The sequence below is a fragment of the Nerophis ophidion genome, linkage group LG14, assembly GCF_033978795.1.
Source record: "Nerophis ophidion isolate RoL-2023_Sa linkage group LG14, RoL_Noph_v1.0, whole genome shotgun sequence".
NCBI classification, from domain to species: Eukaryota; Metazoa; Chordata; class Actinopteri; order Syngnathiformes; family Syngnathidae; genus Nerophis; species Nerophis ophidion.
The window spans coordinates 49,937,012-49,952,219 of record NC_084624.1 but is presented as its reverse complement, the minus strand read 5'-3'; the positions used below and the strand labels follow the sequence as shown (position 1 = coordinate 49,952,219).

The window sequence follows — 15,208 nt, the reverse complement described above, 5'->3', positions numbered from 1 at the left end:
TTTGCCATTTCTTAATTATTTTGGCTCCTGTTGACGTGTCAACGAAAGTCGGCCGACGCAGGATTCGGCGATAACATCATGGCGACCTTCTGTGTCAAAAACCGTCGTCGTCATCAGCAACTCCATCATCGACATCATCAAAGCGCCGCCTCTTTAAATTTAAAGAAAACATCACTGAGTTCAGTCTTTGCATACCAAAATTTGAAAACAGCTGATTTCTGGAAATGTAGATACTTAAAACAGTGCAGCTTGCACGTTGTGTTGGGATAACGCTTCCGATTTAAACAGAACTGGATCCACCTTAAAACATGCATGTTTAAATGGGAAGTGGACTTTGACTTTGGCTAGTTTGGTCAAGGCACCACGTTGGAACAGGGGTACCTCACAATACCAAGGTCCTGGGTTCGATCCTAGGCTCGGGATCTTTCTGCCGGGAGTTGCTTGTTTTCCCCGTGACTGCGTGGGTTGATTCCGGGTACTCCGGCCTCCGCCCACCTCCAAAGACATGCACCTGGGGATAGGTTTTGATTGATTGAAACTTTTATTAGTAGATTGCACAGTACAGTACATATTCCGTACAATTGACCACTAAATGGTAAAACCCAAATAAGTGTTTCCACTTGTTTAGGCCTGGGTCCACATTAATCAGTTCATGGTAGAGGTTGATTGGCAACGCTAAATGGGCCCTAGTGTGTGAATGTTGTCTGTCTATCTGTGTTGGCCCTGTGATGAGGTGGAGACTTGTCCAGGGTGTATACCGCCTACCACCCGAATGCAGCTGAGATAGACTCCAGCATCCCCTGTGACCCCAAAGGGAATAAGCGGTAAAAAATGGATGGATGGGTTGATTGGCAACGCTAAATTGGCCCTAGTGTGTGAATGTTGTCTGTCTATCTTTGTTGGCCCTGTGATGAGGTGGAAACTTGTCCGGGGTGTACCCCGCCTACCACCCGAATGCAGTTGAGATAGACTCCAGCATCCCCGGTGATCCCAAAGGGAATAAGCGGTAGAAAATGGATGGATGGGTTGATTGGCAACGCTAAATTGGCCCTAGTGTGTGAATGCTGTCTGTCTATCTGTGTTGGCCCCGCGATGAGGTGGAGACTTGTCCGGGTTGTACACCGCCTACCGCCCGAATGCAGCTGAGATAGACTATAGCATCCCCCGCGACCCCAAAGGGAATAAGCGGTAAAAAATGGATGGATGGGTTGATTGGCAACGCTAAATTGGCCCTAGTGTGTGAATGCTGTCTGTCTATCTGTGTTGGCCCTGTGATGAGGTGGAAACTTGTCCGGGGTGTATACCGCCTACCACCCGAATGCAGTTGAGATAGACTCCAGCATCCCCTGTGACCCCAAAGGGAATAAGCGGTAAAAAATGGATGGATGGGTTGATTGGCAACGCTAAATTGGCCCTAGTGTGTGAATGCTGTCTGTCTATCTGTGTTGGCCCTGTGATGAGGTGGAAACTTGTCCGGGGTGTATACCGCCTACCACCCGAATGCAGCATCCCCCGCGACCCCAAAGGGAATAAGCGGTAGTAAATGGATGGATGGGTTGATTGGCAACGCTAAATTGGCCCTAGTGTGTGAATGTTGTCTGTCTATCTGTGTTGGCCCCGCGATGAGGTGGAGACTTGTCCAGGTTGTACACCGCCTACCGCCCGAATGCAGCTGAGATAGACTATAGCATCCCCCGCGACCCCAAAGGGAATAAGCGGTAGAAAATGGATGGATGGGTTGATTGGCAACGCTAAATTGGCCCTAGTGTGTGAATGCTGTCTGTCTATCTGTGTTGGCCCCGCGATGAGGTGGAGACTTGTCCAGGTTGTACACCGCCTACCGCCCGAATGCAGCTGAGATAGACTATAGCATCCCCCGCGACCCCAAAGGGAATAAGCGGTAAAAAATGGATGGATGGGTTGATTGGCAACGCTAAATTGGCCCTAGTGTGTGAATGCTGTCTGTCTATCTGTGTTGGCCCTGTGATGAGGTGGAGACTTGTCCGGGGTGTATACCGCCTACCACACGAATGCAGTTGAGATAGACTCCAGCATCCCCGGTGACCCCAAAGGGAATAAGCGGTAGAAAATGGATGGATGGGTTGATTGGCAACGCTAAATTGGCCCTAGTGTGTGAATGTTGTCTGTCTATCTGTGTTGGCCCTGTGATGAGGTGGAAACTTGTCCGGGGTGTATACCGCCTACCACCCGAATGCAGTTGAGATAGACTCTAGCATCCCCGGTGATCCCAAAGGGAATAAGTGGTAGAAAATGGATGGATGGGTTGATTGGCAACGCTAAATTGGCCCTAGTGTGTGAATGCTGTCTGTCTATCTGTGTTGGCCCCGCGATGAGGTGGAGACTTGTCCAGGTTGTACACCGCCTACCGCCCGAATGCAGCTGAGATAGACTATAGCATCCCCCGCGACCCCAAAGGGAATAAGCGGTAGAAAATGGATGGATGGGTTGATTGGCAACGCTAAATTGGCCCTAGTGTGTGAATGTAAGTGAATGTTGTCTGTCTATCTGTGTTGGCCCCCGCGATGAGGTAGAGACTTGTCCAGGGTGTACCCCGCCTACCGCCCGAATGCAGCTGAGACAGGCTCAAGCATACCCTGAGACCCCGAAAGGGACAAGTGGTAGAAAAATGGACAGATGTATAGTTTGGTCAAGTTTTGGATGGTATGGTGGCGAGATCTTGTGGCCCTGACTGAAGATATTGTATAAAGAGCACTCTCTGGAAGTGTTAAGTCAACTTTCAGTTGGTAAGGGACGACTGAATACCTAAAAGGGGACTGATAAACAGCTGATTCTTGATTTTTGAAAAACTTCAGTTTCGGATTGAATTTTTGATGTGCTATTTATCTTGACATTCTATAGTCAGTTAACCTTCTTGTGGTTTTCTACTTTGGGTAAGACTTCCGAGGTCCTCTCCAAGGTTTTTCATAGTCAGCATTGTCACTGGCGCCCCACTGGATGTGAATTCTCCCTGCCCACTGGGTGTGAGTTTTCCTTGCCCTTTTGTGGGTTCTTCCGAGGATGTTGTAGTCGTAATGGTTTGTGCAGTCCTTTGAAACATTTGTGATTTAGGGCTATATAAATAAACATTGATTGATTGATTGATTGAGTAAGAGGCTCGATACAACCTTCACTGATCTAAATTACATCTTTATTACCACTTTGGATTTTATCTTTCACATTTGTTACGTATATTTTCGATCAGTGACAATAAAATATAAATGATAAATGGGTTGTACTTGTATAGCGCTTTTCTACCTAAGTGCAGTAAAGCCCTGCTGTGCTGTTCCCATTGTGTGTGTGTGTGTGTGTGTGTGTGTATGTGTGTGTTCTGGCAATGCCGACTTAATGGGGACATCGCTCTGTTTACACCAGGGGTGTCCAAGGTGTGGCCCAGGGGCCATTTGCAGCCCGCAGCTAATTGCTAACCGGCCCGCCACACGATCTGGAACTGATATTGCAAAAATTTTTAAAAACATTTTCAAAAAGTGGAATGATGTGAAATCTAACAAGAAAAAGTTGCAATGTTGACCCCAAGCTGCCTTGCAGGCTGTTTAATTATTTTTTCTTTTGTCTTCATTTTTCTGTTTTTGCCATTGCTTGAAAAAAAAAGACCCCCCAAAAAATAAGGCTCCAATTATTTCAAAAATGTCCCTTTAAAATGTTTTATGTGGAAAAAATATCGCATATATTGTGTGGTTGCCCATATAAAAACATCTAAGTTTTCTTTAAAACAAACCAAAATAATAGTTCAAACGTAAAATCGATGGCCCTGCGATGAGGTGGCGACTTGTCCGGGGTGTACCCCGCCTTCCGCCCGATTGTAGCTGAGATAGGCGACAGTGCCCCCCGCGACCCCAAAAGCGAATAAGCGGTAGAAAATGGATGGATGGACGTAAAATCGACAGACATATCTGAAGTTGATCTTGTGACTTAAATGTTGAAAGTAAAAAGAAACAAACTAACACAAATATGTCAATTTGAGTGGGACACCTTTTGGATCCCAATTATATTTAATGGGATTTTATTTGTCTTTACACTGTGATTAACCAAATTTAATAATACATTAAAATCAATGGTGTCCTGCATTATTGTTCTTTTATGGCTCTAATCACTAAAAACTGCATATTTCAGTTTTACTATGAAAAAACCAAGTTGTCTTTGACAAAAAAGGCATAATGACCGAGACCCTTTATGGTCCCCGGAAGCCCTAAAAGTAAAAAAACAACAACAAAATCCATATATTGTGTTATGGTTTGAAAATAAAAAATATCAAAATGGCCCCAGCTTGTTTTAATTTTTCCATATGCGGCCCTCAGTGGAAAAAGTTTGGACACCCCTGGCTTACACAGTCACCTTTAGGGGACCTCTGACGGTATGGGGACACAAATACAGGTCCCCCAAAAGGGAAACCTTTTTAAATGATAGTCAGATCCATTCTGATGATGCCTAAGTGATTTTTAAGCTTTGGCCCGTAAAACGTGTTTACTGGTTAGTTTGGGTGTGAGACATTTGCACAGCGGCCCCCTCATCAGGCTGTAGCTGGTACTGCACTCGCTGCTTTTTTTAAGGGCCTACTGAAATGAGATTTTCTTATTCAAACGGGGATAGCAGGTCCATTCTATTTGTTATACTTGATCATTTCGCGATATTGCCATATTTTTGCTGAAAGGATTTAGTAGAGAACATCCACGATAAAGTTCGCAACTTTTGGTGCTGATAAAAAAGCCCTGCCTGTACCGGAAGTCGCAGACGATGACATCACAAGTGTGAGGGCTCCTCAAGTCCTCACATTGTTTTTAATGTGAGCCTCCAGCAGCAAGAGCTATTCGGACCTAGAAAGCGACGATTTCCCCATTAATTTGTGCGAGGGTGAAAGATTCGTGGATGATGATATTGATAGCGAAGGACTAGAAAAAAATAGAATAAAATAATAAAGTTATAAACAAAATAGGCAATTGCATTGGGACGGATTCAGATGTTTTTAGACACATTTGCTAGGATAATTCTGGGAAATCCCTTATCTTTCTATTGTGTTGCTAGTGTTTTAGTGAGATTAAATAGTACCTGATAGTCGGAAGGGTGTGTCCACGGGTGTCTTGACGCCAGTCTCTGAGGGAAGTCGACGGCCGCTGCATGGACAACGCAAGCTCAGCTGATCTCCGATAAGAGGCGACTTTTTACCGCAATTTTCTAACCGAAACCTGCCGGTTGAGAAGTGGTTGGGATCCATGTTCGCTTGAATGCTCTGATCCATAGTAAAGCTTCACCTCTGGGAATTTTAAACAAGGAATCACCGTGTGTTTGTGTGGCTAAAGGCTATAGCTTCCCAGCTCCATCTTTCTACTGTGACCTCTCCACTATTAACCTTCCTCTTGTGTTAGCTTTCTGTTACCATCTCTTATGTTAACGGGTCGGTTTTGACCCATGTCTTAAATCAGCTGTAAAATACACTAAAAACAATTATCTATCATCCAATTTGTTTCTCATCTCTTGGTTACCTCGTTAGGCTTCCTTATCCTTGAAAATATTGGTTTTAATATTTTTGGTTTGGGCCATTGGGCCTTTTTTTGTCAGTATACCCCTCGATTTCAATTTTTAAAAATGGTAAAACGAACCTCAAAAGAATCATATACATAAAAAAAGGTTGTTGTGTTTCCTAACTATTACTAAGGGGTATTAGAACAGATCTCTTAAATAAATGTGTTTTATTTATTTTTTCATTTTAAGAATTTTAACTATAGTAACATATATGGTGTTACGGGTCAATTTCGACCCATATATATTTACTTCAAGAAAAAGGCTAAAAAGTATTTTTTTCAGCAACAGAAATCCAACATCAAACAAACAACAACCAATCAAGCAAATGGAACCAAGAGAAATAGATTACTAGTTCCAAAACTAATAAAAAACAAAATCAGAGTGTCAAAAAGTGACACTCTTAGTGTCCGTCTTTTGTTTGTTTTTGTACAGGATAACAAGGTAAAATGAGAATCCACTAAAGCTCACATGATTGGGAGAGGAGCTGGCTGTCAGTGTGTTCAGTTTTGGCTCTTATCATTGCTTTATCATCTTATTTTTATAACTGGGTCGAAACCAACCCTAACAACACCAAGGGCATAATTTCTACCAGAGCATTTTATAATTTAGTGAAAAAAATTAAAATGTTTTATTTTGTTGACAAAGAGGTTCCTGACAAAGTCAAAAAGCTTTGATGCAAAAAAATAAATGTATGTGGTGTTTTTATGCATTTAAAAACTAAAACGCGTCGGTGCCGACCCTAACACAAGACGAAGGTTAATTGAACAAATTGCAAAAGATTCAGCAACACAGATGTCCAGAACACTGTGTAATTGCGCGATGAAAAGAGACAACTTTTAGCCGCTAGAGGTGTTGCGCTAATATGTCCTCTACAGTACACGTTACGCGCACGCGTCATCATTCCGCGACGTTTTCAACAAGAAACTCCGCGGGAAATTTAAAATCGCAATTTAGTAAACTAAACCGGCCGTATTGGCATGTGTTGCAATGTTAATATTTCATCATTGATGTATAAACTATCAGACTGTGTTGTCGGTAGTAGTGGGTTTCAGTAGGCCTTTAAATGGTCCTCAGTAGTCACGAACAAGTTTGTGTGAATTATGCAAAATTATTCAAATTTGGTCCTCATGAACCCCATTAACTCTTTTTTCCCCAGGGTCCCCAGTAAGAATGATCAGCACATGAGATTTAAAGAAGTGTGAGCTAACTGGGCTGTTAGATTATTCATTCCGTCAGGAGAGTTCCTTCAGGAAAATTACAATTTTCAGCACAATCCCATTCAAGATCAGACAAACATTACAGGGGGACAGAACAGGATCGCTGACGGGTCTGCCGGCTTCCAGCGCCCCTTACAAAAAAAGATAAAATACAGGTAAACGGGGGGGGGGGGGGGAATAGAAGATTAAAATGAAATAAAAAAAATCGGTCTTAGCCTGGGCCTTGGAGAGGGGGTGCAGACTGAGGCCAAGGGAAAAAAAAACAAAAAAAACGACAACTCATAGCCATAGTACACATCCCTCTTCCATGTGTGTAAGAGGGAAACATCAAACATCAAAGAACACAGAGGACATTAAAGACATTAAAGCAGCAGATAAAACCAGACACTTCTACATACAGCTAGGAATAAAAAGTAAAAGAAACATATCCACTGTGGTGGCCTCTGCGGTGTTCCACGCCATCGTACGCTGGGGTGGAGGGAGCATGGCCAGAGACAGAAGCAGACCCAACAAGGCAACCAAGACAGCTGACTCCACTCTCGGCCAGTGTCCAGTCCGCATGGATGAGCGAGGATACGTCCAAGGTGACTGATAAGTCCGACACCTGCTCACCCAGCCAAAACACCGCGAAGCCTCTCAGTCCCAGCGCTCAGTGCTAGCTCCGCAGCCCTGTCCCCTCATCCGCATCTCCTCCAGTCCCTCCAAACGGACTCCGGTGTGGCAGTGACCCAGCAGCTGGTCTCCATGGCCAAAAGGCTCCCGGGAGGCAGATCCAAGTCCACAAAAAAAAAGCACCACAGAGGTCACAAAAGTGGCACCCCTTGTCACACAGTCCCAAAGGGTCCCGGACCAAAAGGCAAAAAAATATAATAACACATGAAAACAAGAGGGAAACACAAAAGGATGACACAAGAGCACAGAGCTCCTGCCTACAGCAGCCACTACAGCAGCGCCATCTTGCCATTTTACCTAATTTTTCACAACCTGCAGAAAGGGTGGTCCTCACAAGTCCTGATCAAGTGTGTTTGTGTGTGAGTGCACACAAGTCAACAGCAAGGCAAATTATTACAGGAGTCAGGAAGTCGCATCCAAGCTCCAAGTGCTTTAATAGAGTGCACTGTCAAATCCAGTATGAACTGGAGCGAAACTAAAGACAACAAATGCACATCAATAAATGATGACATAGTCCATGCTTTCGAAGACGCAAAGAACACAAAGCTTACAAGTAGAAAAATGCAGCTCGAGGCGGAGATGCGACTGAAGAACCGATTTCCAATGTGGCTACCAGGCTCTTTGGTGTATATGCAAGTCAAAATAAAAGCTTGTGTATAATTAAGCATATAGTCCACACAATGTCACAGAGCATTTCAAAAACAAAACTATTAAGAAAATGCACTTTAGCAAATAAAAGGCAAAAAAAGCTAAAAACATTAGACTTTATTGATCCATGAATGGGATATTCGAATGTTTGTTATTGTGCATACATAAGAACGCCATTGAATAAAATACAATTTTGTGAAAGTTTTCCGTTCTTCACTCTTCTTTTTTTGCATAGGCGCAGATGCTTTTCAGTTCATTTCAGAGTTTATAGCGTGGTCGGACCAATCCGACGTATCCTGCGTATTGTCGTCCAATAGTAGCAAAGGTAGATCGTTTCGAAGCATGGCATATTGTGTGATGTTGCCAAGTCCAGACATCACACAGCATGTCAAGCCACTTCTGGAGACCCCCATGTCACTGGCTGGAGACCAAAGACCGGTTGTTAGGTCATAGTACTCTACCAGCTTGGTTGGGGAGACGCCATTGTAACCACCAGCAACAATAAGACGATCCTCAACTACTTCAATGCCAAAGTTGCTTCTTGGGCACTCCATGGGTGGTAATATTATCCAGTTGTTAGTCTGGGGGTTATAAGCCTCTGCGCTGGCCAGACGTATGTCGCCATCATAACCTCCAACCTTGAGGAGCAAATACAGAACTGAGAACATGTAACGAGATTCTTAACACAATCATGGTGTCTTGCTACCATTCGTAGCAAAACACTGCATAGGAGTGGGGATTGCTTTGAGACTCCAAAGAAAGCTCAGCTCCCCTAAAAATGTCCAAAAATAAGTGGTCAATGTGGACTGTGAACGTTCAACTTTTGTTCAGAATCAGCTACTTATCACAGGTCACTCATGCAACTTTGTTCATTCCTATAATGTCGCGGAGCATTAGTGTTGATGCTCATCGTCCAAAGCGTTAAATGGGGCAGCAAAGGGTGTTTTTGATTGATTGATTGATACTTTTATTAGATTGCACAGTACAGTACATATTCCGTACAATTGACCACTAAATGGTAACACCCGAATAAGTTTTTCAACTTGTTTAAGTCGGGGTCCACGTTAATCAAATTCATGGTACAAATATATACTATCAACATAATACAGTCATCACACAAGTTAATCATCATAGTATGTACATTGAATTATTTACATTATTTACAATCCGGGGGGTGGGATGAGGAGCTTTGGTTGATATCAGAACTTCAGTCATCAACAATTGCATCAACAGAGAAATGTGGACATTGAAACAGTGTAGGTCTTATTTAGTAAATAAATAAATAAATGGGTTGTACTTGTATAGCGCTTTTCTACCTTCAAGGTAGTAGGATATGTACAGCCAGCAGAGAACATAGTGAGTTCAGATAGCATAAGAACAAGTATATGCATTAGAAGTACATTTGAGTTGTTTATAATCCGGGGAGATGGGATGTGAATGGAGGAGGGTATTAGTAAAGTGTTGAAGTTGCCTGGAGGTGTTGTTTTAGAGCGGTTTTGAAGGAATATAGAGATGCACTTACTTTTATACCTGTTGGGAGTGCATTCCACATTGATGTGGCATAGAAAGAGAATGAGTTAAGACCTTTGTTAGATCGAAATCTGGGTTTAACGTGGTTTGTGGAGCTCCCCCTGGTGTTGTGGTTATGGCGGTCATTTACGTTAAGGAAGTAATTTGACATGGACTTCGGTATCAAGGAGGTGTAGCGGATTTTATAGACTAGGCTCAGTGCAAGTTGTTTTACTCTGTCCTCCACCCTGAGCCAGCCCACTTTGGAGAAGTGGGTTGGATTGAGGTGTGATCTGGGGTGGAGGTCTAAAAGTAACCGGATTAGCTTATTCTGGGATGTTTGGAGTCTAGATTTGAGGGTTTTGGAGGTGCTGGGGTACCAGGTGCAAGCATAATCGAAGAAGGGTTGAATGAGAGTTCCGGCTAGAATCCTCAAGGTGCTTTTGTTGACCAGAGAGGAGATTCTGTAGAGGAATCTCGTTCTTTGGTTGACCTTTTTGATCACCTTGGTTGCCATTTTATCAGAGGAAAGATTAGCCTCTAGAATGGAACCTAGGTAGGTGATCTCATCTTTCCTGGTGATAACAATGTCACCCACTTTTATAGTGAAGTCACTGACCTTCTTAAGTTTGATATGGGACCCAAATAGGATGGATTCCGTTTTACCTAAGTGTATGGATAGCTTGTTGTCAGCGAGCCAGGTGCAAAATATTGAGGAGTTCAGAGCTGAGGATTTGTTCCAGCTGTGACTTGTCCTTGCCCGATACCAGCAGGGCCGAGTCATCCGCAAACAGGAACAATTCACAGTGGCATGCTGATGGCATGTCATTCACGTATATTAGGAACAGTAAAGGTCCTAGTATACTGCCTTGGGGGACTCCGCAGCTTACTGAGAGGGGAGGGGACATGGTGCCGTTCACCTCTACCACCTGTTTCCTCCCCTCCAAGTAAGATTGCATCCAGCTTGATGAGGTTTCGTCGAATCCGATTGCTCGGGTGGGTTTGTTCCACTGCAGCAAAACTAGACAGTCATTGGATACTCGATTTTGTCCTACCCGTCAGACTCTCAGCATGTCTGCCCGTATAAAACCTATACAGTCATTGGATACTCGATTTTGTCCTACCCGTCAGACTCTCAGCATGTCTGTCCGTATAAAACCTATACAGTCATTGGATACTCGATTTTGTCCTACCCATCAGACTCTCAGCATGTCTGCCCGTATAAAACCTATACAGTCATTGGATACTCGATTTTGTCCTACCCATCAGAATCTCAGCATGTCTTCCCGTATTTGGGGCACTGGGTTGCCCTGGACTCTGGGCTTTTGCATGATTTTGATTGACAAAATATAAACCATTGCCACCACAATATTTTTCAAGTTTTGTTCATGCCGACATTTCCAATTCCTTTCATGAATTTTGATTGGTTTGCGACAAATCGCGCATCTTTTTCTGGCCTATTTCGAGGATGTATCGCAGTTGGTGACTCGCTGTGCAGTTACTGTTCCCAACAAGCAGTTGCTGCCTTGAGCCACATTTTATGTAAGATCAGCAGCCGCCACTAATGCGTAGTATAGTCTTAAATTAGTGGGAAAAACTAGATTTTGTATTATTCTCTTGATCAAAGAGTCTTATGAGTGTTTGGTTAAGTTCAACTTTGGCACGGTCTACATACATATATATCCATCCATCCATTTCTACCGCTTGTCCCTCTTGGGATCGCGGGGGTGCTGGAGCCTAGCCCAACTGCACTCGGGCAGAGGGCAGGGTACACCCTGGAAAAGTCGCGACTTTATATATATCTATATACACATATACATATATATATATATACATGTACATATACATATATATATATGTATATATATATATATATATACAGTTGTGATCAAAATTATTTAACCCCCGCACAATTTTGTTAGCAAGTTGGACATTTGTTTGTAGTCATGTCAAATAAAGATGCAATAAATAGACAAATGCTACTTGAATTACAACATTATATTTTGTAACATACCAAACAGTGTCATTTCTTTTAATATCTCATTGACAAAATGATTCATCCCCTTGAAGATCATAACTCTTAAGAACAGAATTTGAATAAGGACTTTTCAATCAGGTGTTGAAAACACCTGTAGATGTGATTAGAACCATAACGAGCAACAATTAAACTGATTGAAAAAGACTGACGCTCAGCTTCTTGTAGATGGTCAATGGTGTATTTGCAACATGGTGAAGTCCAGGGAGTAGTCAAAGAAGTCAAGAGAGGAGGTAATTTATCTTCATAAGAAAGGATATTGATATAAGAAAATAGCAAAGACATTACACATTCCAAGAGACACAGTTGGGAGCATAATTCGCAAGTTTAAAGCTAAAGGCACAGTGGAAACACTACCTGGGCTTGGTAGAAAGAGGATGCTGTGTGCAACTGCTGTCCGCTATTTGAAGCGTACAGTGGTGAAAAACCCCCGGGTAACAGCTGAGGAACTACAACAGGACATTGCAGACAGGGGAACGCAGGTTTCGTCCCACACTACGAGATGAAGGCTTCCATGCCAGAACTCCCAGGGGCACCCCACTTCTGACTACCAGGCACAAGAAAAAAAGACCCCAGTATGCCAAAATTCATCTGGACAAACCCCAAAGGTTTTGGGAAACTGTTCTATGGAGTGATGAGACACACCTGGAACTCTTTGGGCCTATGAATCAACGTTATGTCTGGAGGAGAAAAAAATTAAGCTTACAAAGAGAAGAACACCTTGCCTACTGTTAAGCATGGTGGGGGGGTCAATCATGCTCTGGGGCTGTTTCTCTGCCTCAGGTACCGGGAATCTCCAGCGCGTTCAAGGCATTATGAATTCTATTTCCTAGCAGGATATATTAGCTGCAAATGTCATGAAGTCAGTAACGAAGCTGAGGCTTGGGAGACGTTGGACCTTCCAACAGGACAACGATCCCAAGCAGACCTCCAAATCAACATCAGAGTGGTTGCAGAAGAAGGGCTGGAAGACTCTGGAGTGGCCTTCACAGTCGCCAGACCTGAATCCTATAGAAAAGCTGTGGTGGGACTTGAAGAAGGCAGTTGCAGCAAGCAAGCCCAAGAATATGAATGAACTGGAGACCTTTGCCCAAGAGGAATGGGCTAAAATACCTGTAGATGGTTGCAAGAAGCTTGTGTCCGGTTATGTATCACCTTTGAAGGATGTAATTACTGCCAAAGGGTGTTCTACTAAGTACTAAAGATGCATGTAACTAGGGGGTTGAATCATTTTGTCAATGAGATATTAAGAAAAATGTCCTTTTTTGGTATTTTGTAAAATACAATGTTACAATTTACGTTGCATTTGTCTATTTGACACATCTTTATTTGATATGACTATAAACAAAATACGGAATAAATGTCCAACTTGCTAAAACACCAAAATTGTGTGGGGATTGAATAATTTTGATCACAACTGTATATATATATATATTTATATATGTATAGGTGTATGTATGTATATATATATATATATATATATATATATATATATACACACACATACATATACATATATATATATATATATATATATATATATATATATATGTATGTGTGTGTATATATATATATATATATATATATATATATATATATATATATATATATATATATATATATATATATATATATATATATGTATGTGTGTGTATATATATATATATATATATATATATATATATATATATATATATATATATATATATATATATATATATAAATATATATATATTTATTAGGGCTGTGAATCTTTGGGTGTCCCGCGATTCGATTCAATATCGATTCTTGGGGTCACGATTCGATAATATATCGATTTTTTTCGATTCGATTCGATTCTCGATTAAAAAACGATATTTTTTCGACTCAAAACGATTCTGTATTCATTCAATAGATGGGATTTCAGCAGGATCTACCCCAGTCTGCTGACATGCTAGCAGAGTAGTTTTTTTTTTTTTTAAAGCTTATATAATTGTAAAGGACAACGTTTTATCAACGGTTTGCAAAATGTCTTTTTTTTTTTAACTATTAAACAAACCAAAAATATGACTTATTTTATCTTTGTGAAAACATTGGACACAGTGTGTTGGTCAAGCTTATGAGATGCGATGAAAGTGTAAGTCATCCATCCATCCATCCATTTTCTACCACTTATTCCCTTTTGGGGTCGCGGGGGGCGCCTATCTCAGCTACAATCGGGTGTAAGCCACTGTGACACTATTGTTCTTTTTTATTATTTTTAGAAATGTCTAATGATAATGTCAATGAGGGATTTTTAATCACTGCTATGCTGAAATTATAACTAATATTGATACTGTTGTTGATAATATTCATTTTTGTTTCACTACTTTTGGTTTGTTTTGTGTCGTGTTTGTGTCTCCTCTCAATTGCTCTGTTTATTGCAGTTCTGAGTGTTGCTGGGTCAGGCTTGGTTTTGGAATTGGATTGCATTGTTATGGTATTGCTGTGTATTGTTTTGTTGGATTGATAAAAAAATAATAATAATAAAATAAAATAAATTGTTTTGTTTTTTTAAATCGATTTTTTAAAAATGAGAATCGATTCTGAATCGTACAACGCATTCGACTCGATTCGTATTCAAATTGATTTTTCAAACACCCCTAATATATATATGTATATGTTTATATATATATATATGTGTGTGTATATATATATATATATATATATATATATATAAAAAATAAATACTTGAATTTCAGTGTTAATTTATTTACACATATACACACACATAAAACTCATCTACTCATTGTTGAGTTAAGGGTTGAATTGTCCATCCTTGGTCTATTCTCTGTCACTATTTTTCTAACCATATGCATGTATAGTAGATTGCAGTATTGTCCTGTTTAAGTGTGTCACAACATTGCTGTTTACGGCAGACAAACTGCTTTACGGTAGACGAAAACGTGACTGCTGTTGTTGTGTGTTGTTACCGCGCTGGGAGGACGTTAATGAAACTGCCTAACAATAAACCCACATAAGAAACCAAGAACTCGCCCTCGATCAGTCTGCAGTTATAACGTCATTGGGCAGACACGCTGCTTATATTGTGGGAAAGCGGACGTGAAAACAGGCCGTTCTCACTCAGGTCTGCATGGAGCTGGAGGGAGCGTGGCCTCCAGTTCCGCCTAAATTGCGGGAGATTTTTGGAAAAAAAAATTGTCCCGGGAGGTTTTCGGGAGAGGCGCTGAATTTATAGAGTCTCCCGGAAAATCCAGGAGGGTTGGCAAGTATGTCCCAGGACCTGGCCCACCACACCGCCAACGGGAGGCTGCATACAGACACTCCCGGCGGAAAACGAGCTAAGGGAGATGCAGCTGTGTTTTAGAGGTAACAAATTGTGTTACTTACTGCATAAATGTGGTCAGCAAACCCGATGACTCCAATGCCACTGCGACGGCTGCTCATTGGCGTTATCATTGTCCACTCGTTGGTTTCTGGGCTGTAATATTCTGCTGTTTGTAAGAACTCATTTCCGTTAAAACCACCGCAAATGTAAACCTGGAACCAAGAAATTTTACTGGCAGATTAAAGTAGGTTGGCAAAATAG

The 15,208-nt window shown here is 41.6% G+C and overlaps 1 protein-coding gene across 4 annotated transcripts in view; it reads right to left on the bottom strand.

The window, feature by feature from the left end:
* Positions 1-38: 38 nt before the first annotated feature.
* LOC133568806 (kelch-like protein 10) overlaps positions 39-15,208 on the bottom strand; it is a 33,490-nt gene continuing 18,320 nt past the window's right edge. For 2 of the 4 annotated variants that reach the window (XM_061920955.1, XM_061920954.1), the window contains exons 4-5: positions 15,010-15,159; positions 7,859-8,734 (exon numbers count right to left, since the gene is read on the bottom strand). In XM_061920955.1, the coding sequence (XP_061776939.1) occupies positions 8,345-8,734; positions 15,010-15,159 (540 nt within the window). In that variant the 3' untranslated portion in view covers positions 7,859-8,344. Of the gene's footprint in view, positions 301-371; positions 512-7,858; positions 8,735-15,009; positions 15,160-15,208 lie in introns of those variants that run through there. The other 2 variants (XM_061920957.1, XM_061920956.1) reach the window with 2 other exon arrangements.